Source organism: Schistocerca cancellata, chromosome 3, assembly GCF_023864275.1.
Source record: "Schistocerca cancellata isolate TAMUIC-IGC-003103 chromosome 3, iqSchCanc2.1, whole genome shotgun sequence".
In the NCBI taxonomy this organism is placed as follows: Eukaryota; Metazoa; Arthropoda; class Insecta; order Orthoptera; family Acrididae; genus Schistocerca; species Schistocerca cancellata.
This window is the reverse complement of record NC_064628.1, coordinates 22237880-22264124: the sequence shown is the minus strand read 5'-3', so window position 1 is coordinate 22264124 and position 26245 is coordinate 22237880. Positions and strand designations below refer to the sequence as shown.

At 44.7% G+C, this 26245-nt stretch overlaps 1 protein-coding gene and 1 pseudogene across 1 annotated transcript; both read left to right on the top strand.

Moving 5' to 3' along the window:
- Positions 1-785: 785 nt before the first annotated feature.
- LOC126177286 (5S ribosomal RNA) lies at positions 786-903 on the top strand (annotated as a pseudogene).
- A 1388-nt stretch (positions 904-2291) lies between these two features.
- Positions 2292-24934, top strand: LOC126176024 (ejaculatory bulb-specific protein 3-like). The gene is made up of 2 exons (XM_049923151.1): positions 2292-2545; positions 24552-24934. Exons 1-2 carry the CDS (start codon positions 2347-2349, stop codon positions 24731-24733), a joined length of 381 nt encoding a protein of 126 aa, XP_049779108.1. The 5' UTR covers positions 2292-2346; the 3' UTR covers positions 24734-24934.
- The last annotated feature ends 1311 nt before the right edge of the window (positions 24935-26245 follow it).

The window sequence follows — 26245 nt, the reverse complement described above, 5'->3', positions numbered from 1 at the left end:
TTTACAATAAGTTCCACGTCTATTACAACGCTTGCCATCTTGAAAGATACATTTCAAGAAAAGTGATGGATCCGGAGCAGAAGCCTGTGGCATCCCCGCTTTACATAATCCTAGCGAGACTTAAATCTCCTCCCCGTTTGAAGGCTCTTTGGAAGTGACGTTAACCACAGAACATAAATATCTGTGGACTGAGCATTCGGATGCACAGAACGAGAATTCTGTCTGCAACATCCTCTGAAGTTCAAGTCACGTGATTTTGCGACAGCGCATTTTAGCCTGTACAGCACTTTGCATATTTGGAGTGTGATTACTTCTGCCACAGACAGGTCGCCTTCAGAAGAACAGTGAAGCTTCTAATATGATTCTTACTGACATCTTAAAAATCTGTTATCAGGAACCGAAGTTGATTTAAAGATGTGAAGAGCAATGGTATTATGCTTTTTCGCCACAATATCATAGTTCAGATTCCATTTACTCAGGTTTTTTTCTGTAACAGGATAAGAAGTGACAGCCAACAATGTCTTTTTCAACGTTTTCTGTTGGACTTATTGATATTGTCGAACCTTTGTTCCCATCAATTACGTTACAGTGACAATGTACACGGCGCCGAAGAATGGCGAAGAAACAACGCACTTGTAATTATGAAATTTTTCCAATAAACATGGTAAGCGATTTGTACCTCCTGCTTGTCCATTACTATTTTCAGTTTTTCTTTATTTACTCTTCTGATTTTTATAGACACATAAAATATGCATAAAATTTTTTCGCCATCTCACCACAAAGTTGGCAACGGCCTTGCCGCAGCGGATACACCGGTTCCCGTGAGATCACCGAAGTTAAGCGCTGTCGGGCGTGGGCGGCACTTGGATGGGTGACCATCCAGGCCGCCATGCGCTGTTGCCATTTTTCGGGGTGCACTCAGCCTCGTGATGTCAATTGAGGAGCTACTCGACAGAATAGTAGCGGCTTCGGTCAAGAATGCCATCATAACGACCGAGAGAGCGGTGTGCTGAACCCACACGCCTCCTATCCGCATCCTCCTAGGAGGATGACACGGCGGTCGGATGGTACCGGTGGGCCACTCGTGGCCTGAAGTCGGAGTGCTTTCACCACAAAGTTAAAACCATAAACAAAGCACAAAAACTAGAAAATACAGGATCAATGCTCGAGTTTTGGAGTAATAAAAGTGAGAGCGAAAAATATTTTTCTACGATTTCTGTTGCACTGATTCATATTGCCGTAGCTGTTCCGATTAGACACAAGTGTTTGGGAACCTGCTTAAACTTGAGGGAATTAATGAGGTTGTCATTTACAAATTCTATCTACTTTTGAACACAGACTGATATGTACTCTGTCAGTTTACTCGAATACACTTGCAAATTTATCTAGCACTTGTCTCGTAAACAAGTGGCCACAAAATTGCAGAAATTATCTCTACAATACGAAACTTTATAATATTGTGTTCAAATGGTTCTAATGGCTCTGAGCACTACGCGACTTAACTTCCGAGGTCATCAGTCGCCTAGAACTTAGAACTAATTAAACCTAACTAACCTAAGGACATCACACACATTCATGCCCGAGGCAGGATTCGAACCTGCGACGGTAGCGGTCGCTTGGTTCCAGACTGTAGCGCCTAGAACCGCACGGCCACTACGGCCGGCATAACATTGTGTCTCGGTATTTTTGAACGTATATAGTGCCCAAATCAACACAAAATTTGCAATTATACATCTGTTGTACATAACTATGAAAAGTAACTTGTCCTTCTTTCACATACTTCTCTTTAAATCTGTAGGAACGACAGAGCGCAACATAACTGCTACATATACTCAAACATACATAAACGCATATAACATAAGGCGAATACGTGCAGTATCCAAATTCTGCTATTACTGCAAATTGTAGACAAGCAGCGTCGTTACAAACTGACGTGACTAGCTCGCTTTGATGTTGAGAACATGCGCAGTAGATTATGCCCATTTATGGCGTTGACCATTAGTGTTACGTATCTCCCAGAGAGAAATAGCCTTTGGACGGTAGAAGCTTACAACCGACGGGCCAATTATCTGCAGAAGACAGGAAAACTGCCAGAGATTTGAGGCTGCGGCGTCCGTTCGTTAAGTGGAAAGGCTGCGGTGCGAGGCCGGGTTTCCTTGGCGTGGCGTGATGATGGACGGGGATTACGGAAACGCCTGGAAACGCGGACGCGGCTGGAGGCTGCGCTTGCTCAAGCGCGCACGGCCTGGCCTTAAAAGCGCGCGCCTCTGCCCAGGGCGGCACTCGCACCGGCACCAGCTCCAGCTCCAGCTCCAGCTCCAGCTCCAGCTCCAGCTCCAGCACGCCATGTGGAAGATCGCAGCCGCTCTCGCGCTCCTGGTGGCCGCCGTCGCGGCGGCGCCGGACGGCGACAAGTACACCACCAAGTACGACAACGTGGACGTGGACGAGATCCTGCACAACGAGCGCCTCTTCAGCAAGTACGCCGACTGCCTGCTGGACGAGGGCAACGAACGCTGCACCGCCGACGGCAAGGAGCTCAAAGGTGCGTCCACCAGAACCTCGGTATGAATGAGATTTTCACTCTGCAGCGGAGTGTGCGCTGATATGAAACTTGCTGGCAGATTAAAACTGTGTGCCGGACCGAGACTCGAACTCGGGACCTTTCCCTTCCGCGGGCAAGTGCTCTACCGTCTGAGCTACCGAAGCACGACTCGCAGGAGAGCTTCTGTAAAGTTTGGAAGGTAGGAGACGACATACTGGCAGAAGTAAAGTTGTGAGTACCGGGCGTGAGTCGTGCTTCGGTAGCTCAGATGGTAGAGCACTTGCCCGCGAAAGGCAAACGTCCCGAGTTCGAGTCTCGGTCGGGCACACAGTTTTAATCTGCCAGAAAGTTTCATATCAGCGCACACTCCGCTGCAGAGTGAAAATCTCATTCTGGAAACATCCCCCAGGCTGTGGCTACGCCATGTCTCCGCTATATCCTTTCTTTCAGGAGTGCTAGTTCTGCAAGGTTCGCAGGAGAGCTTCTGTAAAGTTTGGAAGATAGGAGACGAGATACTGGCAGAAGTAAAGCTGTGAGTACCGGGCGTGAGTCGTGCTTCGGTAGCTCAGATGGTAGAGCACTTGCCCGTGAAAGGCAAAGGTCCCGAGTTCGACTGTCGGTCGGGCACACAGTTTTAATCTGCCAGGAAGTTTCATATCAGCGCACACTCCGCTGCAGAGTGAAAATATCATTCTGGAAACATCCCCCAGACTGTGGCTAAGCCATGTCTCCGCTATATCCTTTCTTTCAGGAGTGCTAATTCTGCAAGGTTCGCAGGAGAGCTCCTGTAAAGTTTGGAAGGTAGGAGACGAGATACTGGCAGAAGTAAAGCTGTGAGTACCGGCCGTGAGTCGTGCTTCGGTAGTTCAGATGGTAGAGCACTTGCCCGCGAAAGGCAAATGTCCCGAGTTCGAGTCTCGGTCGGGCACACAGTTTTAATCTGCCAGGAAGTTTCAAAACCTCGGTAGTTTTTCACCTCGGAAAGACCCTCCTACAGTTTTATCAGAGTACAACAGCAGGTTCCTTAGGCGGTCACCTCCGTGCTGTTATAGAAGAGGAGTTTGCTAGTTCTTCCAGGAAGACTAATTAGTTCCTCCAAGAGGAATCTATTTATGCCGAGAGTTCTTCCTCTGTTTTTCGATTAATGGTGCTTCTCAGAGTTCCGTACCTCGATTGACAAAAACAGAACCTTTATAGGACCACATGCTGTTTGTTCGCCTGTCTGTCAGACCCACAGACTTTTAAAACGCCTTTCAAAACCCGTTTTTCTCATTTTTTTCAATGAAAATTCCGCACTGGCTGTATAAATGATTTTTATTAAATCTGCGACCAGTTTCGCACCTCTTACTGGTGCATCGTCAGGCAATATACGCTACTTACAACATAGTAACGTTGAACATTGCCCATACGCTATTTATAACATAGTGAAACGTCCCCTTAGAAAAATTTATGAATTACTGTGCTGATGAACCTCTTACATTATTTGATCTTCAAACAGCTGAGTAAAACTGAACGTACTCAGACATTACTCTCTTTACTTATTCTGATCAGCACTAAACTGACGCACAATATTTTTAGCGCAACGCAATCTGACCTTCAAAAATTCCTACAAAAGAATGGCCCTGACTAACAATAACCTATATCTTTCATGAATCACTTACCTCACAAAAATCTTCGTTACTCGAACTACTGCAATACAGCGAGCGCCACTACTGCCAGCTAAATAAAATATTCTAACTACTGAAGGGACTAACTACTGATAGGCATACTTAGCAAATGAAAGATTTTGATAGAGAAGAAACAATGTATTTACCTTAATAGTGTTCAAAAGTCATAATATATGTATCACTTCATGACATCCAGTCTTACAAATTTACTCTCTCTGATGGACACACGTTCAGATCATCCGCTCACAAAACTCCGCCATCTCACTCCCCACATCCACCACTGCTGGCGGCTCATCTCCAACTGTGCAACGCTACGCGCTGTTAACAGCCAACTGCCCAAGACTACAATAGCAAATTGCAACAATGCAAACCAGCCACAGACTGCACACAGCACAGTCAGTGATTTTCAGACAGAGCACTACGTGACGTTACCAACATAAAAACCTAAACAGCCTACTTACATAGCCCCCATGTTCCCCACAAAAATATTTTACAAATTGTTTTGAAGAATTTTTTTATAATTACAATAACAAAGAAATCATTGCACACACTTATTGATGCACTGTTGGTCAAAAGCAAAGATTTTCTCACTGTCCATAAATACAGTCATGATCGTTCATCACAGTAAAATTGGAGTGTTTTTCTCAAAGTCTGAGCAGTAAAAGAAAATTCACACGGAAGTAGTGGATTTCCATGAAGTCTTGAAGAAGTAGTCTTGTTGTCCTTCCAACGGAAAGACAGTGCTGACTCTTGACATGCAGACAGATAATGGGCCACAACAGAGCAAAGCCACAGCAGAGTAGCCGTGCGGGATTAGCTGCGCGGTCTAGGCACTGCAGTCATGGACTGTGCGGCTGGTCCCGGCGGAGGTTCGAGTCCTCCCTCGGGCATGGGTGTGTGTGTGTGTGTGTGTGTGTGTTTGTCCTTAGGATAATTCAAGTTAAGTAGTGCGTAAGCTTAGGGACTGATGACCTTAGCAGTTAAGTCTCATAAGATATCACACACATCTGAACATCTGAACACAGCAGAGTCAGTCGAAGTTGAAGAATATTGGTAGTTAGGTCATCACAGAGCAGACCCACTGTAGTCCTGGTAGAGATCGATCCACTGTAGTCCTTGTAGAGACGGCCAGCAGCCATATGTTGCGACTGTGCAGGTGCACAATCAACATCGCCAACTGCCCAGCACTACAATAGCAAATTCCAATAATGCAAACCAGTCACAGACTGCACACAGCACAGTCAGTGATTTTCATGCAGAGCGCTACGTGGCGTTACCAACATAAAAACCTAAACAGCCTACTTACAATAGTAACGTTGAACATTGCCCATAGCGTATACTGCCTGAGGATGCACCGATAAGTGGTGCAAAACCGGTCGTTGATTTAATAAAAATCATTCATACAGCCAATGCGGAATTTTCTTTGAAAAAATGAAGTTTGGCTATGGTTGCCCGCCCTACAAAAGAACATGTTACAAACCTTTTTTCTCAGGTACAGGTAGTCGTATCAAGTTGAAATTTATGTCACGTATTAAGGTCTACATAACTTTGGCGATGTATAAAAGTGACGCTTCTAAGTCAATGCAAGCAAAAGATGCTGCCATTTATGTAACATATTTTGATACTCGTAAACTCACTCAGGGGTAATCATGAAATTTGACAATAAGAAAGGTTTCTCAGTACAACTGAAGGAAAAAAATCAGAAAACTGTTAATTTATGATTACATCACATGTAAAAATATTTCTTTTCTCAGTTTTTTCCTGCCTCAAAGTAGAAATTAGAATCGTCAATGCCTGACATTGTCAAGCTAGGCGGCGATATAGATTAAGCAGAAACAGAAGTACAACTTCAAACAGCTACTGTACAGCCTTTATTGTGATGGCCGGTTTCAGCAAACTGCGTTGCCATCCTCAGGTCTTCTGCACTACATGCACTGCTAGCGGTATCACAATAAAGGCTGTACAACAGCGATCTTGGCTGTTTGAAGTTGTACTTACGTTTCTGCAGAACTTAAAAAATTCACGAACGTCTTGGAATCAATGGGACACGTATCGTACAAGTTTCAGTGTCTGTAACAGGTAAAAATCGTCATTATTATCGATTTCCGAATGGACGGACTGCCTGTATACGCAGTTAAGTTTGTACAGAACCCTCAGTCCTCCTCGCACCTGGACAATTTATTTGGTTATCAAGAGGAGCTGTAACATGTAAATTCAACATCGACTAACCAGATCTACCTTGTTTCCGCGAGGTCAGGTCCAGAAACAAGATGTGACGAAGGTCAATTTGACGACCGCTACCCTGGTCACAGGGGAGAGGTTGCAGGCCGGTATATAAAAGATAACAGTTGTCTTCTAGTCAGTGTTGGTGACTGCAATCGCGAAGGTCCCGTTTTCGATTCAGGGTAACCAAATTTTATTTTTCTGTGGTGTGGAGACCAGAAACGCGGGCTACTTTTACATCTACATACGTATTCCGGAAGCCACCGTACGGTGCATGGTGGAGGACACCACGCACCACAGTTATTCGTTTCCTTTCCTGTTCCACTCACAGATGAAGAGAGGAAAAACAACTTTCTACAATCCTTCGTACGAGCCCTAATTTCTCTCACCATATCTTCATGATCCTTAAGCGAAATATACATTGGTGGCAGTACAATCATACAGCAGTCGGCATGAAATGCCATTGCTCTAAATTTCGGCGATAATTCCTCCTGCGAAGGGCATCGTCTTCCCTCTAGGGATTCCAATTTGACCATTTGAGTTCACGAAGCATCTCCGTGATACTTGCGTGCTGATCGAACCTGCCGGTAGCAAATCGAGCTGCACGGCTCTGAATTGCTTCCACTGTTGTTGTTGTTGTGGTCTTCAGTCCTGAGACTGGTTTGATGCAGCTCTCCATGCTACTCTATCCTGTGCAAGCTTCTTCATCTCCCAGTATCTACTGCAACCTACATCCTTCTGAATCTGCTTAGTGTATTCATCTCTTGGTCTCCCTCTACGATTTTTACCCTCCACACTGCCCTCCAATGCTAAATTTGTGATCCCTTGATGCCTCAGAACATGCCCTACCAACCGATCCCTTCTTCTAGCCAAGTTGTGCCACAAACTCCTCTTCTCCCCAATCCTATTCAATACCTCTTCATTAGTTACGTGATCTACCCACCTTATCTTCAGCATTCTTCTGTAGCACCACATTTCGAAAGCTTCTATTCTCTTCTTGTCCAAACTAGTTATCGTCCATGTTTCACTTCCATACATTGCTACACTCCATACAAATACTTTCAGAAACGGCTTCCTGACACTTAAATCTATACTCGATGTTAACAAATTCCTCTTCTTGAGAAACGCTTTCCTTGCCATTGCCAGTCTACATTTTATATCCTCTCTACTTCGACCATCATCGGTTATTTTACTCCCTAAATAGCAAAACTCCTTTACTGCTTCCATATCTTCCTTTAATCCGACCCGATGGGGAGCCCAAACAATCGAGCAGTACTTAAGAATGGGTCACACCAGCTTTCTGTAAGCCGTCTGCTTTACAGAAAAGCTCCCGATAAAACGAAGTCGAGCATTCGCCTTTCCTGCTGCCTACCTGACGTGCCCATTCTATTTCATACCGCTTTGCAATGTTACGTCTTGACGTGACTGTGACTGTGGCAAGCATTACACTGCTAATGCTGTATTCGAACGCTACAGGATTGCTACTCATCCGCATTAACTAACATTTTTTTTCTACGTTTAGAGCAATCTACCATTAATCAAACTCAAAATTTTGTCTAAGTCGTCTTGAATCCTCCTACGGTCACTCAACGACGACACCTTTCCGTTCGCCACAGCAGTCAGAAAACACCCTGTCAGATCAGTTATGTATATAGAGAGTAAGAGAGGTTCAGTCCGCGTAATGTCCCGGTGCAGCTGACATAAGTGCTCCGCTCCCTTTCCTTTCCTTGCTGCCTCTCTCCACCCTCAATTTGCATATAATTTTCTATCATTCATTTTTGCAGTGGTACGAGGACGGAATGGTGGTAGAATTTCTTCATCTTCGTATTGAAAATATCTCTTTCTAACCTATTGGATTGTGAAACTTCGCAAATAAAAATTGTTGGTTCGCTGAATACGTGTATTCTGTATTTGTGCAGGGAGATCCCGTTTATTGATAACTAACTAGTGATCTTGTAGTTTGTTTAGATGTGAAACAACAGTCACACGTATTCCGGCGTTGCTGTTGTAGCGGATCACGGCTCCCGTATCTCATCACGGCCACGCTTCAGTGCTGCGTTTGTCAAGGATTTCCGTTTTACGACTCGGTCGGTGGGTCTATAAATATTTTACTGCTACCCCGTGCACGAGCTTTCAATTCTCCATTTGTACATCAAAGCAGGTAAATGACAGCGCACTCGTTGTTAAGTCAGCTGATTGTAGAACTGTTTCCATTATACTTCCTATATTTACAATTGTGTAACTTTGACGAGTAACGGATTCGACTGTCAGCAGCAGTAGTAATGTTTATTTCAGTTTGATACTCGAAAGGATTCGACTTCCAACACTTTGATAAAACCGTCACATATTCTATAAAATGCGAAATAATCTGCAACTTACTCATACGGCAAACAAAGTGGTCCATTATTTCACTGTGAACGGCTACATTAATGGACACATTTTATTCTTAATTCTCCATTAACGTAACTACTTAAAAAGCTAGAAAACGGGGATCCTGCAGTGTTTAAAGTTCGTCTTTATGTTACAAGCAAATCTTTACGATTTGTGCAGTAAAAGTTTTCCAGCTCTTGCACAGTACTGAGGAATACCTACGTATGTGTTTCTAGGTTTTTAAATTGCAGCACGAAATCACGCATAGAACACACAGCTGACTCTATACAGACAAACACACACACATAAAAATAAATATACTAGAAGAAAAAACGTTCTAGTGAACATAATTGCAAATGTGTGGTAACAGATCGCCACTGACTTCAACATGAAATATTATCCCGGATAGCACAAATAAGTTTGAAATATCAACACTTCGATTTATTCCTCATGTACTTGGGCTCAAATCTGACCATGGCGGACCTCAACAACAAATACATTGCAACTTCAACATGCTGTAGGTTAATCATTTACTGCACACTCGTGCCTGTTAAAGGAACTGTCGTCTTCGAATCTGAATGCAGTGCTCCACTCACATTTAATAAAATGTTTCGTGCTATTATGCTGTGGTCGAATGGATCTTTGTTGAATGTCCGATTCACACCCTGACTCGCTACTGATTGCAGCAAAATTGTGACATTTCCAGCCTTGAAAGTTTGCATTTTAAAGTACTCCACTCGTCTCTGCGGTGAGATACGAATTCTTTCAAACGTCCCCGGATCATCTCGTAAATCTTGACAAAACAGTGCAGTTCACTTCTTCAGTTCTTCGGCAGAATCAACACGAGCGCTGCGCATTTCGCTCTGAAATATCCAGAGGTTGAGTGCTCTTCGAAATCGAGATGTATGTTCTGCGTCCCGAACCATATTTGCGTATCTGACTGCGATTTACATCAGCAGCAAAATGTGCCGATACCCCCGTATGTACGTACAGCATTCCTCAATATGAGCCCAATATTAGTCAAATTAGATGGGAATCCAGTCGAAATGTTTAGATTCACTGACCAATGACAATATACGGATTTGGGGAAGTGGAACGTACGAGATGTTTACTGAATGTCAGGATAAACTTTTAAAAACATGTATTTGACATCAGTGGCGCAAATGAGAAGTGAACATTGCTGCACAGTAGTACCGTGTTCTATCGTATTAGTTAATTTTAGCAAAAAGTTTACTTCTCAAAAATATTGATCACAAAACTATATTCTCTTTGCAGTTTGATGTAGAAAACAAGTTAATAAAAATTAAAAGTTCCAGAAATGAAAACTTCATATGGTGCTAGTTGTCTCACTAGGCTCTTACATATCACACTGAGCTTTGAGAACCTACGCTCTGCCGGCCGGAGTGGCCGAGCGGTTAAAGGCGCTACAGTCTGGAACCGCACGACCGCTACGGTCGCAGGTTCGAATCCTGCCTCGGGCGTGGATGTGTGTGATGTCGTTAGGTTAGTTAGGTTTAAGTAGTTCTAAGTTCTAGGGGACTTATGACCGCAGCAGTTGAGTCCCATAGTGCTCAGAGCCATTTGAACCATTTTTGGACCTACGCTCTAAACAGTTTCACAATAAGGCAGATAAAATTATAAATCTTTTCTTGTAATTTGCAAGCGTTAACATCCGTTCTAAAATATACAAAAATATGTAATCAGCGTTTAGATTAAACCTCATAACTGAAAGCAATTTACTTCTTAAGCTCTACCCACCCTTTCATCGGTCTCTTTCTCCGAACTTCAGACGTCCTTTCTCTCTGACTTTACATGAATATGACAACAAAATTGAACATATTTTAACAAATTACCAGCTACAGTAGAACAAGAGTCCTACTTCCTTGACACATTCTACCCGTACTGAATAAAACCTCTGGGCAGCACAGTTACATGGCAGAAACGTCGATTCACTGGTTATTAAATCCGCCGATTCCCCAGATCCACTTACCATCTGCCTTAGCACGTAGTCGAACATCAGCTGCACGTACCTCTGTCCCCGCGGAAGCCTTGCCAATCCACTCACGATGATATAAGACTGTCGAGCAGTAACCGGATACAACTTCCGTGCCCGAGCTTTCCGCCCCGCCACCAGCTGCAGAGCTGGCCGCTCTCCTTGCTGCCGTGCGTCAGTGCCCATCGCTATCGTCTGCTCGTCTCGGTGCGCCCTACCTTGACGACCACAGTTGCCTGCAGACAGCCACGCCACACTCGTGCTCGCCGCTCTGTCCGCAGCTCCGCTCTCCAACTCAGCTCCCTTTGCTCCCCCTCCACGACACTCGGATATCGATTATATAGACTAGCTGTTCACCCTGTTTCTCTGAGCCGGCCATTGTGGCCGAGCGGTTCTAGGCGCTTCAGTGTGGAACCGCGCGACCACTACGGTCGCAGGTTCGAATCCTACCTCGGGCATGGATGTGTGTGATGTCCTTTGGTCACTTAGGTTTAACTAGTCCTAAGTCTACTCTGTAGGAATCAGCATGGGTTTCGAAAAAGACGGTCATGTGAAACCCAGCTCGCGCTATTCGTCCACGAGACTCAGAGGGCCATAGACACGGGTTCACAGGTAGATGCCGTGTTTCTTGACTTCCGCAAGGCGTTCGATACAGTTCCCCACAGTCGTTTAATGAACAAAGTAAGAGCACATGGACTATCAGACCAATTGTGTGATTGGATTGAGGAGTTCCTAGATAACAGGACGCAGCATGTTATTCTCAATGGAGAGAAGTCTTCCGAAGTAAGAGTGATTTCAGGTGTGCCGCAGGGGAGTGTCATAGGACCGTTGCTATTCACAATATACATAAATGACCTTGTGGATGACATCGGAAGTTCACTGAGGCTTTTTGCAGATGATGCTGTGGTGTACCAGATGTTGTAACAATGGAAAATTGTACTGAAATGCAGGAGGATCTGCAGCGAATTGACGCATGGTGCAGGGAATGGCAATTGAATCTTAATGTAGACAAGTGTAATGTGCTGCGAATATAAAGAAAGATACATCCTTTATCATTTAGCTACAAAATAGCAGGTCAGCAACTGGAAGCAGTTAATACCATAAATTATCTCGGAGTACGCATTAGGAGTGATTTAAAATTGAATGATCATATAATGTTGATCGTCAGTAAAGCAGATGCCAGGTTGAGATTCATTGGAAGAATCCTAAGGAAATGCAATCTGAAAACAAAGGAAGTAGGTTACAGTACCCTTGTTCGCCCACTGCTTGAATACTGCTCAGCAGTGTGGGATCCGTACCAGATAGGGTTGATACAAGACATAGAGAAGATCCAACGGAGAGCAGCGCGATTCGTTACAGGATCATTTAGTAATCGCGAAAGCGTTACGGAGATGATAGATAAACTCCAGTGGAAGACTCTGCAGGAGAGACGCTCAGTAGCTCGGTACGGGCTTTTGTCAAAGTTTCGAGGACATACCTTCACCGAAGAGTCAAGCAGTATATTGCTCCCTCCTACGTATATCTCGCGAAGAGACCATGAGGATAAAATCAGAGAGATTAGAGCCCACACAGAGGCATACCGACAATCCTTCTTTCCACGAACAATACGAGACTATAATAGAAGGGAGAACCGATAGAGGTACTGTAGGTACCCTCCGCCACACACCGTCAGGTGGCTTGCGGAGTATGGATGTAGATGTAGATGTAGATGTAGATGAAGTTATAGGGGACTGATGACCTCAGATGTTAAGTCCCATAGTGCTCAGACCCATTTGAACCATTTGTTTCTCTGAAAAACAGGCGAAAAACTACTGCTCGGCCCCGATCTACTAAGGCCGATAATTCGACGCGGCTCATGTGCTGACTAGAACAGTGCTTTCCAACCTTTCTTAGACCACTACCCCTGAGTGCAATTAGACATTACCTAGTGTCCCTCCCTCCTCCCCCAACCTCTGCTATCTGTTGATCCCCGCCCTACATCATCACTAACTTAAATGCGTAAGTAAACAATAGTATAAAAGACTTTTCTTGGAAAAGTTTTATTTTTTAAATGATGAAATATGAACGGTATTGTGTGTGTGTGTGTGTGTGTGTGTGTGTGTGTGTGTGTGTGTGTAGAATGAATGCTAAAGCAATTTACGGAGCTTCATAAGTGCTACCCACAACTCGCTTCTCAGATAAGAAAGCTAACTATTCACAATGAGGTTCAAATTCAAATTGCTCTGAGCACTATGGGACTTAACATCTGAGGTCATCAGTTCCCTAGAACTTAGAATTACTTAAACCTAACAAACCTAAGGACGTCACACACATCCATGCCCGAGGCAGGATACGAACCTGCGACCGTAGCGGTCGCGCGGTTCCAGACCCACAATGAGGCTATACACTTACTACAAAACATAATTCCCTTGTACATCTACATCCACATCCACGTGGATACTCTGCAAATCACATTCAAGTGTCTGGCAGAGGGTTCATCGAGCCACCTTCACAACTATTATTCCAGTCTCGTATAGCTCGCAGAAAGAATGAACACCTATATCTTTCCGTACGAGCTCTGATTTCCCTTATTTTATAGAGGTGATCATTCCTTCCTATGTAGGTCGATGTCAAAAAAAAAAAAAAAAAAATATTTTCGCATTCGGCGGAGAAAGTTGGTGGTTGGAATTTCGTGAGAAGATTTCGTCGCAACGAAAATGCCTTTCTTTTAATGACGTCCAGCCCAAATCCTGTATCATTTTTATGACAATCCCCCCACAGCCCGCATCTCGTGGTCGTGCGGTAGCGTTCTCGCTTCCCACGCCCGGGTTCCCGGGTTCGATTCCCGGCGGGATCAGGGATTTTCTCTGCCTCGTGATGGCTGGGTGTTGTGTGCTGTCCTTCGGTTAGTTAGGTTTAAGTAGTTCTAAGTTCTAGGGGACTGATGACCATAGATGTTAAGTCCCATAGTGCTCAGAGCCATTTGAACCAATCCCCCCACATTTCGCGACAATACAAAACGTGCTGCTTTTCTTTGAACTTTTTCGATGTACTCAGTCAGTCGTATCTGGTAAGGACCCCATACCGCGCAGCAGTATTCTAAATGAGGACGGACAAGCCTAGTGTAGGCAGTCTCCTTAGTAGGTCTATTACATTTTCTAACTGTCCTGCAGATAAAACGCAGTCTTTGCTTATCCATCCCCACAACATTTTCTTTTTCTTCCTTCCAATTTAAGTTGTTCATAATTGTAATACGTAGGTATTTAGTTGAATTTTCGGCTTTTAGATTAGACTGATTTATCGCGTAACCGAAGTTTGAGTTCCTTTTAGCACTCATGTGGATGACCTCACACTTTTCGTTATTTAGGTACAACTGCCACTTTTCGTACCATTCACATATCTTTTCTAAATCGTTTTGTAATTTGATCTGGTCCTCTGATGACTTTATTAGTCGATAAACGACAGCGTCATCTGCAAACAACCGAAGACGGCTGCTCAGATTGTTTCCCAAACCGTTTATGTAGATAAGGAACAGCAAAGGGCCTATAACACTACCTTGGGAAACGCCAGAAATCGCTTCTGTTTTACTCGATGTCTTTCCGTCAATTACAACCGTGACCTCTCTGACAGGAAATCACAAATCCAGTCACATAACTGAGACGATATTCCATAAGCACGCAGTTTCACTACAAGCCGCTTGTGTGGTTCAGTGTCAAAAGCCTCCCGGAAATCCAGAAATATGGAATCGATCTGAAATCCCTTGTCAATAGCACTCAACACTTCATGTGAATAAAGAGCTAGTTGAGTTTCACAGGAAGGATGTTTCCTAAATCCATGTTGACTGTGTGTCAAAAGACAGTTTTCTTCGAGGTAATGTCTGAACACAATATATGTTCTAAAATCCTGCTGCATATCGACGTTAACGATATGGGCCTGTAATTTAGTGGATTACTCCTACTACCTTTCTTGAATATTGGTGTGATGTGTACAACTTTCCAGTCTTTGGGTACGGATCTTTCGTCGATTGAACGGTTGTCTATGATTGTTAAGTATTGATCTAATGCGTCAGCATACTCCGAAAGTAACCTAGTTGGTATACAATCTGGTGCAGAAGACTCGCTTTTATTAAGTGATTGAAGTTGCTTCACTACTGGCAGCTGTTCTCGATTCGAATTCCTCAATATTTACTTCGTCTTCTTTTGCGAAGGCGTTTCGGACGGCTGTGTTTAGTAACTCTGCTTTGGCAGCACTGTCCTCTCTAATGAGGAATTTGCTTAAGCTGCATACTGCAACCCCATTTAAAGTTAAACCACTTCCGATGTGTGCATTATACTTACTGTTTGTGAATCGCTTAATTGCTGGACGCCAACTTCAGGCTGTTAATACTTTGTGCCTTATCAGTCTAATAACTGTAGTAATACAGTGTACAAATGGTTCAAATGGCTCTGAGTACTATGGGACTTAACATCTGTGGTCATCAGTCCCATAGAACTTAGAACTACTTAAACCTAACTAGCCTAAGGACATCGCACACACCCATGCCCGTGGCAGGATTCGAGCCTGCGACCGTAGCGATCGCGCGGTTCCAGAGTGAAGCGCCTAGAACTGCTCCGCCACAGCGGCCGGCAACCGTGTACAGCGTTATGTAGATACTGATGTGGTGTCAATTAATACATTTATCTGTTTCGAAGCAAGTAATGAAACACTTTCTGGAAGACTTCTGATACTATCTGTAACTTGGAGGAAACATTTTTTTTTGAGATATTTAGCATTTGTTAAGTATATGTCTCACTTCTATCATCAGAAATGTACGGGACAAAGAACAACATATTTGTGCTGTGGGTGGACTATGTGAGGAACCTGTGACCTCCACCGTGTTAATGCTGCTAACTGAGAATAAGCAATTATTGACAATTCCTACAAGGAATATTAGAGTCTTACAAGATTGTGATAATAGTAATAATCTTTTGAAAATAATTTAGCTTCATGACTGCAACAGAATCAAATCATTTAGTTTTTACTCCTCATAAAATTTCATTTTACCTCTCAGTGAGTAATTAACCCCAGTTTGGGAACTACTGGACTAGAACAATACTTCGCAGTGAAATCAGTGGTGGTTCGTAACTAGACATTCGCAACTATCTCGCGAACAGCTCGTCGATGGAACCATGTTTACTGAAGTTTTTGATTTGTATACATTTTCGATTTTCAGTATGAATTATGATACACCGAATCTACAAAGATGACAGACCTACGATTCATGACGGTCATTTTATTTGCTCCTTCGGCATATATTTGTAATTTGGGTTTTGTAATAAGTGGATGAACACAATTTACACAAGTGGTAACTTCTCGCAATTCCGAACGCCTACCACCGCATCAGTTGCCAACGGCCTTCCCGCAATGGTATCACAGGTTCCCGTCAGATCACAGAAGTTAAGCGCTGTCGGGTTCGCCCACCACGTGGATGGGTCACCATCCGGGTCTACCGAACGCTGTTGGCAAGAGGGATGCATTCAGCCCTTGTAAGGCCAACTGAGGAGCTACTTGATTGAGAAACTGACGAAGTCCGGGAGAGCGGTGTGCCAACCACGTGCCCCTCCGTATCCGCACCTGGTGACGCCCCAGGGCTGAGGAAGAGACGGCGGTCAGCCGATACCGTTGAGCATTCAAGGGCTTGTTTATCACTGCACCACTCAAAGGCTTGACACCACTTCGGCTCGATCTTACATTACATGTATTTATATAATTATAATTTTACGGTCACTCAGTTATTCTCCTCTCGTTTCCTCGAAAGTAAACATCCACTCTCTCCTGGATTCACAGAACAGTTTTGTGTTCCGTTCCCGCAAAGCCGCTTGCCCCTGCTCGTCTCGGCTGCGGACCCGCGCCACGCTACCTGTCCGCTGCCGCTACACGGCAGCTGTTCGACTGCTACTTACGACTTTTCCTATTGCTCTTAATAAATACAGGGTGAGTCACCTAACGTTACCGCTGGATATATTTCGTAAACCACATCAAATACTGACGAATCGATTCCACAGACCGAACGTGGGGAGAGGGGCTAGTGTAATTGGTTAATACAAACCATATAAAAAAATGCACGGAAGTATCTTTTTTAACACAAACCTACGTTTTTTTTAAATGGAACCCCGTTAGTTTTGTTAGCACATCTGAACATATAAACAAATACGTAATCAGTGCCGTTTGTTGCATTGTAAAATGTTAATTACATCCGGAGATATTGTAACCTAAAGTTGACGCTTGAGCACCACTCCTCCGCTGTTGGATCGTGTGTGTCAGAGAGCACCGAATTACGTAGGGATCCAAAGGGGACGGTGATGGACCCTAGGTACAGAAGAGAAAGGAACAGCACATTACGTCCACATGCTAACACCTTTTTATTGGTTCAAAATGGCTCTGAGCACTATGGGACTCAACTGCTGTGGTCATAAGTCCCATAGAACTTAGAACTACTTAAACCTAACCAACCTAAGGACATCACACACATCCATGCCCGAGGCAGGATTCGAAACTGCGACCGTAGCGGTCGTGCGGTTCCAGACTGTAGCGCCTTTAACCGCTCGGCCACTCTGGCCGCCCCTTTTTATTGGTCTTTTTCACTGACGTACATGTACACTACCATGAGGGGTGAGGTAAACGTACACATGTGGTTTCCGTTTTCAATTACGAAGTGGAATAGAGTGTGTCCCATTGGAAACGCGTCGACGTATGTGGTATCAGCATGATGGTGCACCTGCACATTCCGCAATTGACACTAGGCTGACCCTTGACACGATGTTCGACGGGCGTTTCATAGGACGTGAAGGACGCGTAAATTGGCCAGCCCGTTCTCCTGATCTTACACCTCTGGACTTCTTTCTGTGGGGTACGTTAAAGGAGAATGTGTACCGTGATGTGCCTACAACCCCAGAGGATGTGAAACAACGTATTGTGGCAACCCGCGGCGTCATTACACCAGATGTACTGCGGCGTGTACGACATTCATTACGCCAGAGACTGCAATTGTGTGCAGCAAATGATGGCCACCACATTGAACATCTATTGGCCTGACATGTCGGGACACCCTCTATTCCACTCCATAATTGAAAACGGAAACCACGTGTGTACGTGTACCTCACCCCTCATGGTAGTGTACATGTGCGTCAGTGAAAAAGACCAATAAAAAGGTGTTAGCATGTGGACGTAATGTGCTGTTCCAGTCTCTTCTGTACCTAAGGTCCATCACCGTTCCCTTTGGATCCCTCCGTAATTCGGTGCTCTCCGATACACACGACCGAACAGCGGAGGAGTGGTACTCAAGCGTCAACCATAGGTTACAATATCTCCGGATGTAATTAACATTTTACAATGCAACAAACGGCACTGATTACGTATTTCTTTATATGTTCAAATGTGCTAACAAAACTAACGGGGTTCCATTTAAAAAAAAACGTAGGTTTGTGTTAAAAAACATACTTCCGTGCATTTTTTATGGTTTGTATTAACCAATTACACTAGCCTCTCTCCTCACGTTCGGTCTGTGGAATCGGTTCGTCAGTATTTGATGTGGTTTACGAAATACATCCAGCGGTAACGTCAGGTGACTCACCCTGTATAGTCGTACCGAGCATCTCATTAATCTAATTTGCGACCGCTCTATCAAAACGGCATACAAAACTTCATTTAAACAAATGTTGTATTGAATAATATTGTGCTGTAACGAGAAACAAAGCACCACTTCTCGTTGTTAGCAGCCTTCACATGAAACACGTGGTGGGCGGTACTTGTTTGACGTACCTCCATCACATAACTCCGTCAACACATGACAGAAACGGAACTGCAAATATTTGTCCAAACACCAGAGAAATTTTGTAAGACAAGTGGGATATACCGTTGTAGTTTATGCAAGCTGCAAGCTGCAATTTCATGTCTAGCCTGGAACTTTTTGTAGGAAATTAAGTGTAGTTAAATTTTGTATTGGGTACGTTTTCGCTGGAGGCCAAGGTTTTTGAGTTATTTAAGAAAAACGTACTACAGTGACCTACAAACGCAACTCCAACCCCACACTCACCCCTCACCAGTCAGGATTTCTGGTATGTTCTTTGTGACATTCCGTCCTAGCGCTGGTACGAGAATTTACGACTACACGAACGTCGTAACTGCCGCCTGCTTCACGTCTGCTGTGCAGCGAGCTACCTTAATTTAAGTATTAACTGTATTTTTCTTACTTGTCACTTCTTCTTCCGTGTGTATTTGCTTTTAGGAAGCTTTATTTTTCGAGTGCTCTTAATAGTGTTCCATAGATTTCGTGTTTGTTTTGAATACAGTCAGAGAGAGTCCCTGTAGTCAACCATAGTGCCAGTAGTGCTAGAGTTTGTTTTCAATACAGTCCAGAGACAGGTAGTGCTATTTTCATTGTTTTCTACAAGAAGTGGCTAGCAACCACAGTTTAGTGAATAAGCAGCCGCCTTTAGTGAATTAGCAGGCTAGTTAAAGGTTGATTAACTCTCTTCAGTAAATTGTTTCCTTAAGATGGATAGGATGTGTGACTGCTGTGTACGGACGCAGGAGGAGCTGGCCACTGTTCGCGAACAGCTGAGCGTGTTGATGGCCGCGGTCAGCCGTCTTCAGGCTGCTGCCTCGGAGTGTAGCGGCAGTGGGGAGTCGGGTGCGTCGCAAGGTACACCCCAGGTGTTACATGCTTCACCCACTGTCCCTGCTGTCGAGACATCTTCGCGGGTACCGGGCGCGGTTGGGCCACCCTCTCCCCAAGGGGAGTGGCGGGTTCAGCGGCGTTCGCGGCGCACGAGGCGGAAGGTCAATGTGGAGGCTGGCCGTGTGGCATCGCCCGCTCTGCCTGTGAGGGGACATGTGGCTGCTCCTTCAGCAAGGTCCGAGCAGGCACACGGGGGGAGGGGTTTATTAGTTATTGGGAGCTCCAACGTTAGGCGGGTGATGGAGCCCCTTAGGGAAATAGCGAGAAGGTCGGGGAAGAATGCCAGTGTTCACTCTGTCTGCTTGCCGGGGGGTCTCATCCGAGATGTGGAGGAGGCCCTACCGGCGGCGATAGTGAGCACTGGGTGAACCCGACTGCAAATTGTTGCTCATGTCGGCACCAATGACTCCTGCCGTCTGGGTTCAGAGGTCATCCTCAGTTCGTACAGGCGGTTGGCGGAATTGGTGAAGGCGGAAAGCCTCGCTCGCGGGGTGGAATCAGAGTTAACTATTTGTAGTATCGTTCCCAGAACCGATCGCGGTCCTCTGGTTTGGAGCCGAGTGGAAGGCTTAAACCAGAGGCTCAGACGATTCTGCGGAGATCTGGGGTGCAAATTTCTCGACCTCCGCTATCGGGTAGAGAAATGTAGGGTCCCCCTGAATAGGTCAGGCGTGCACTACACGCCGGAAGCGGCTACAAGGGTAGCGGAGTACGTGTGGAGTGCACATGGGGGTTTTTTAGGTTAGAGAATCCCCTCCCTAGGCCCGACAAGACGCCTCCTGAGACGCGGCAAGATAGGAGTAGGCAAAATGCAACAGGGAATAACAATATTAATGTGCTAATAGTAAACTGCAGGAGCGTCTATAGAAAGGTCCCAGAACTGCTCTCATTAATAAACGATCACAACGCCCATATAGTACTAGGGACAGAAAGTTGGCTGAAACCAGACGTAAACAGTAACGAAATCCTAAACTCAGATTGGAATGTATACCGCAGAGACAGGCTGAACAGTGAAGGGGGAGGCGTGTTTATAGCGGTAAGAAGTGCAATAGTATCGAAGGAAATTGACGGAGATCCGAAATGTGAAATGATTTGGGTGAAGGTCGCGGTTAAAGCAGGCTCAGACATGGTAATTGGATGTCTCTATAGGCCCCCTGGCTCAGCAGCTGTTGTGGCTGAGCACCTGAAGGATAATTTGGAAAATATTTCGAGTAGATTTCCCCACCATGTTATAGTTCTGGGTGGAGATTTAAATTTGCCGGATATAGACTGGGAGACTCAGACGTTCATAACGGGTGGCAGGGACAAAGAATCCAGTGAAATTTTTTTAAGTGCTTTATCTGAAAACTACCTTGAGCAGTTAAACAGAGAACCGACTCGTGGCGATAACATATTAGACCTTCTGGTGACAAACAGACCCGAACTATTTGAAAAAGTTAACGCAGAACAGGGAATCAGCGATCATAAAGCGGTTACGGCATCGATGATTTCAGCCGTAAATAGGAATATTAAAAAGGGTAGGAAGATTTTTCTGTTTAGAAAAAGTGACAAAAAGCAGATTTCAGAGTACCTGTTGGCTCAACACAAAAGTTTTGTCTCAAGTACTGATAGTGTTGAGGATCAGTGGACAAAGTTCAAAACCATCGTACATAATGCGTTAGATGAGTATGTGCCAAGCAAGATCGTAAGAGATGGAAAAGAGCCACCGTGGTTCAACAACCGAGTTAGAAAAGTGCTGCGGAAGCAAAGGGAACTTCACAGCAAACATAAACATAGCCAAAGCCTTGCAGACAAACAAAAATTACGCGAAGCGAAATGTAGTGTGAAGAGAGCTATGCGAGAGGCGTTCAATGAATTCGAAAGTAAAGTTCTATGTACTGACTTGTCAGAAAATCCTAAGAAATTTTGGTCTTATGTCAAAGCGGTAGGTGGATCAAAACAAAATGTCCAGACACTCTGTGACCAAAATGGTACTGAAACAGAGGATGACAGACTAAAGGCCGAAATACTAAATGTCTTTTTCCAAAGTTGTTTCACAGAGGAAGATTGCACTGTAGTTCCTTCTCTAGATTGTCGCACAGATGACAAAATGGTAGATATCGAAATAGACGACAGAGGGATAGAGAAACAATTAAAATCGCTCAAAAGAGGAAAGGCCTCTGGACCTGATGGGATACCAATTCAATTTTACACAGAGTACGCGAAGGAACTTGCCCCCCTTCTTGCAGCGGTGTACCGTAGGTCTCTAGAAGAGCGTAGCGTTCCAAAGGATTGGAAAAGGGCACAGGTCATCCCCGTTTTCAAGAAGGGACGTCGAACAGATGTGCAGAACTATAGACCTATATCTCTAACGTCGATCAGTTGTAGAATTTTGGAACACGTATTGTGTTCGAGTATAATGACTTTTCTGGAGACTAGAAATCTACTCTGTAGGAATCAGCATGGGTTTCGAAAAAGACGGTCATGTGAAACCCAGCTCGCGCTATTCGTCCACGAGACTCAGAGGGCCATAGACACGGGTTCACAGGTAGATGCCGTGTTTCTTGACTTCCGTAAGGCGTTCGATACAGTTCCCCACAGTCGTTTATTGAACAAAGTAAGAGCATATGGACTATCAGACCAATTGTGTGATTGGATTGAGGAGTTCCTAGATAACAGGACGCAGCATGTTATTCTCAATGGAGAGAAGTCTTCCGAAGTAAGAGTAATTTCAGGTGTGCCGCAGGGGAGTGTCATAGGACCGTTGCTATTCACAATATACATAAATGACCTGGTGGATGACATCGGAAGTTCACTGAGGCTTTTTGCAGATGATGCTGTGGTGTATCGAGAGGTTGTAACGATGGAAAATTGTACTGAAAAGCAGGAGGATCTGCAGCGAATTGACGCATGGTGCAGGGAATGGCAACTGAATCTCAATGTAGACAAGTGTAATGTGCTGCGAATACACAGAAAGATAGATCCTTTATCATTTAGCTACAAAATAGCAGGTCAGCAACTGGAAGCAGTTAATACCATAAATTATCTGGGAGTACGCATTAGGAGTGATTTAAAATGGAACGATCATATAATGTTGATTGTCGGTAAAGCAGATGCCAGACTGAGATTCATTGGAAGAATCCTAAGGAAATGCAATCCGAAAACAAAGGAAGTAGGTTACAGTACGCTTGTTCGCCCACTGCTTGAATACTGCTCAGCAGTGTGGGATCCGTACCAGATAGGGTTGATACAAGACATAGAGAAGATCCAACGGAGAGCAGCGCGCTTCGTTACAGGATCATTTAGTAATCGCGAAAGCGTTACGGAGATGATAGATAAGCTCCAGTGGAAGACTCTGCAGGAGAGACGCTCAGTAGCTCGGTACGGGCTTTTGTCAAAGTTTCGAGAACATACCTTCACCGAAGAGTCAAGCAGTATATTGCTCCCTCCTACGTATATCTCGCGAAGGGACCATGAGGATAAAATCAGAGAGATTAGAGCCCACACAGAGGCATACCGACAATCCTTCTTTCCACGAACAATACGAGACTGGAATAGAAGGGAGAACCGATAGAGGTACTGAAGGTACCCTCCGCCACACACCGTCAGGTGGATTGCGGAGTATGGATGTAGATGTAGATGTAGATATTTCCTATACTGGATCTTTTTTGGTCTCTGTTGAGAGGGTTATTATCCTACCAGTATAATCGACCATTTCGATAACGCTGTTAATTTGAACGTGCCCGTGAGGCTAATGAAACGAAAACGACTTTTATAAAGGTTACCCTAAAACTAATTACCCTGGCCATTCGACCCAAACCTAACCCTTACAAGCACTGTAGTTTCATAGTGAGAAGGCCTGACGAATACAACGACGTAATTGTTTATATTATGCTGCTAAAATTGTTGGATAAAATTTACACAAACGTCAGTTTTACAGTTTTTAAATGCTCGACTAAGCCGGTGGTGTAATGAGGCCAGTCAATGTAGAACAAAAAAGTCGAATGTGGACAATAATTCGTGCAGTCGCAAATTTTTATACAATGGTAAGCAGGCGTGCTTTGAACAACACACTAGAAATCCTGACCAGTGGAGGCTGTGTGTGGGCCTGCTTCTGCGTTTGAATGTCACTTTCGTAGGTTTTTCATGAATCTCCTCTAGCCGAATTACATTAAATTTCCTACAAATATCTCTCATTCTTTTTTTTCTGTAGGACTAATTCTCTGTGTGTAGCGAGTGATAGTGTTGTGGGTTGGCAGGAGAGCCAACACCGGTATGGTTAAAGGAAGCCGAAAGGCACGCGTTTTAGCTCACGCACGCTGGCGTGAGGTCTGGAACAGGACAAGGAAATTAGACTGTAGAAAAAACTGACGTAGCTGGTGGAATACTTAACTTTAATCCATACATGGTGAACGTCGCTCTTGACAGTACATGTTTTACAGTATCAATAGTAACTGGTAATGGCGCCTTGCTAGGTCGTAGCAAATGACGTAGCTGAAGGCTATGCTAACTATCGTCTCGGCAAATGAGAGCGTATTTTGTCAGTGAACCATCGCTACCAAAGTCGGTTGTACCACTGGGGCGAGTGCTAGGAAGTCTCTCTAGACCTGCCGTGTGGCGGCGCTCGGTCTGCAATCCTTGAAAGTGGCGACACGCGGGTCCGGCGTATACTAACGGACCGCGGCCGATTTAAAGGCTACCACCTAGCAAGTGTGGTGTCTGGCGGTGACACCACAGATAGAATGTGAAAATCTCGCGTGTGGTTTCTGAAGGCCACATATAACGTTGCGGGTAGCATAAAATGACGTCGGTAGGGATGGCTGACATACCCTGTACATAATGTGTCACTTAGGACGTTACGTTTCTCTTATTTAATTTTTCAAGAAGTCGAAACGAAACTTCCGGCAAGGGATGGTGCACAGAGGGATACATAAACTGGTTGCATGGTTAATACCCCTGATTCCTTCATCAGTATTATATACTGACATTTAAACTAGTATCTCCTTTAACGGAGCAGTAATAGTACTTGTAATGTTAGAGATACTGAAAAAACTTTGTTATGTGTCTTTTCTGCAGCGCGAATTCCCGACGCCCTTCAGAACGAGTGCGCCAAGTGCAACGAGAAGCAGAAGGAAGGCGTCGAGAAGGTGATCAAGTTCCTGGTGAAGGAGAAGAAAGACATCTGGGAGAAGCTGAGGGCCAAGTACGACCCGGAAGGCAGCTACTACAAGAACTACGAACACTACCTCAAAGAGTGACGCAGCCGCTGAAACCACGACCACAAACGGCACACCAGCCTTGGAGGATCACACTTATGGACGCACGCACTCACAGGGCGAGAGCCGCTCGTTCACCACGATAATAAAGAAAGGTGGAAATCATGTTGAAGAATGATGTGAAGCACTTTAAACCACTTATCTTATTTCCCTAGCAATAAATAAATTCACTGTGGCAAATGATCAAGTCTTTTAACGGTACTGATCACCTTCATGCCTTTCATTAAGTATAATACGAGGTGCATTCAAGTTATAAGGCCTCCGATTTTTTTTTATAATTAACTACTCACCCGAAATCGATGAAACTGGCGTTACTTCTCGACGTAATCGCCCTGCAGACGTACACATTTTTCACAACGCTGACGCCATGATTCCATGGCAGCGGCGAAGGCTTCTTTAGGAGTCTGTTTTGACCACTGGAAAGTCGCTGAGGCAATAGCAGCACGGAGAGTGTCTTTCATTGTTGGAAAAAGCCAAAAGTCACTAGGAGCCAGGTCAGGTGAGTAGGGAGCATGAGGAATCACTTCAAAGTTGTTATCACGAAGAAACTGTTGCGTAACGTTAGCTCGATGTGCGAGTGCGTTGTCTTGGCGAAACAGCATACGCGCAGCCCTTCCCGGACGTTTTTGTTGCAGTGCAGGAAGGAATTTGTTCTTCAAAACATTTTCGTAGGATGCACCTGTTGCCGTAGTGCCCTTTGGAACGCAATGGGTAAGGATTACGCCCTCGCTGTCCCGGAACATGGACACCATCATTTTTTCAGCACTGGCGGTTACCCGAAATTTTTTTGGTGGTGGTGAATCTGTGTGCTTCCATTGAGCTGACTGGCGCTTTGTTTCTGGATTGAAAAATGGCATCCACGTCTCATCCATTGTCACAACCGACGAAAAGAAAGTCCCATTCATGCTGTCGTTGCGCGTCAACATTGCTTGGCAACATGCCACACGCGCAGCCGTGTGGTCGTCCGTCAGCATTCGTGGCACCCACCTGGATGACACTTTTCGCATTTTCAGGTTGTCATGCAGGATTGTGTGCACAGAACCCACAGAAATGACAACTCTGGAGGCGATCTGTTCAACAGTCATTTGGCGATCCCCCCAAAACAATTCTCTCCACTTTCTCGATCATGTCGTCAGACCGGCTTATGCGAGCCCGAGGTTGTTTCGGTTTGTTGTCACACGATGTTCTGCCTTCATTAAACTGTCGCACCCATGAACGCACTTTCGACACATCCATAACTCCATCACCACATGTCTCCTTCAACTGTCGATGAATTTCAATTTTTTTATACACCACGCAAATTCAGAAAACGAATGATTGCACGCTGTTCAAGTAAGGAAAACGTCGCCATTTTAAGTATTTAAAACAGTTCTCATTCTCGCCGCTGGTGGTAAAATTCCATCTGCCATACGGTGCTGCCATCTCTGGGACGTATTGACAATGAACGCGGCTTCATTTTAAAACAATGCGCATGTTTCTATCTCCTTCCAGTCC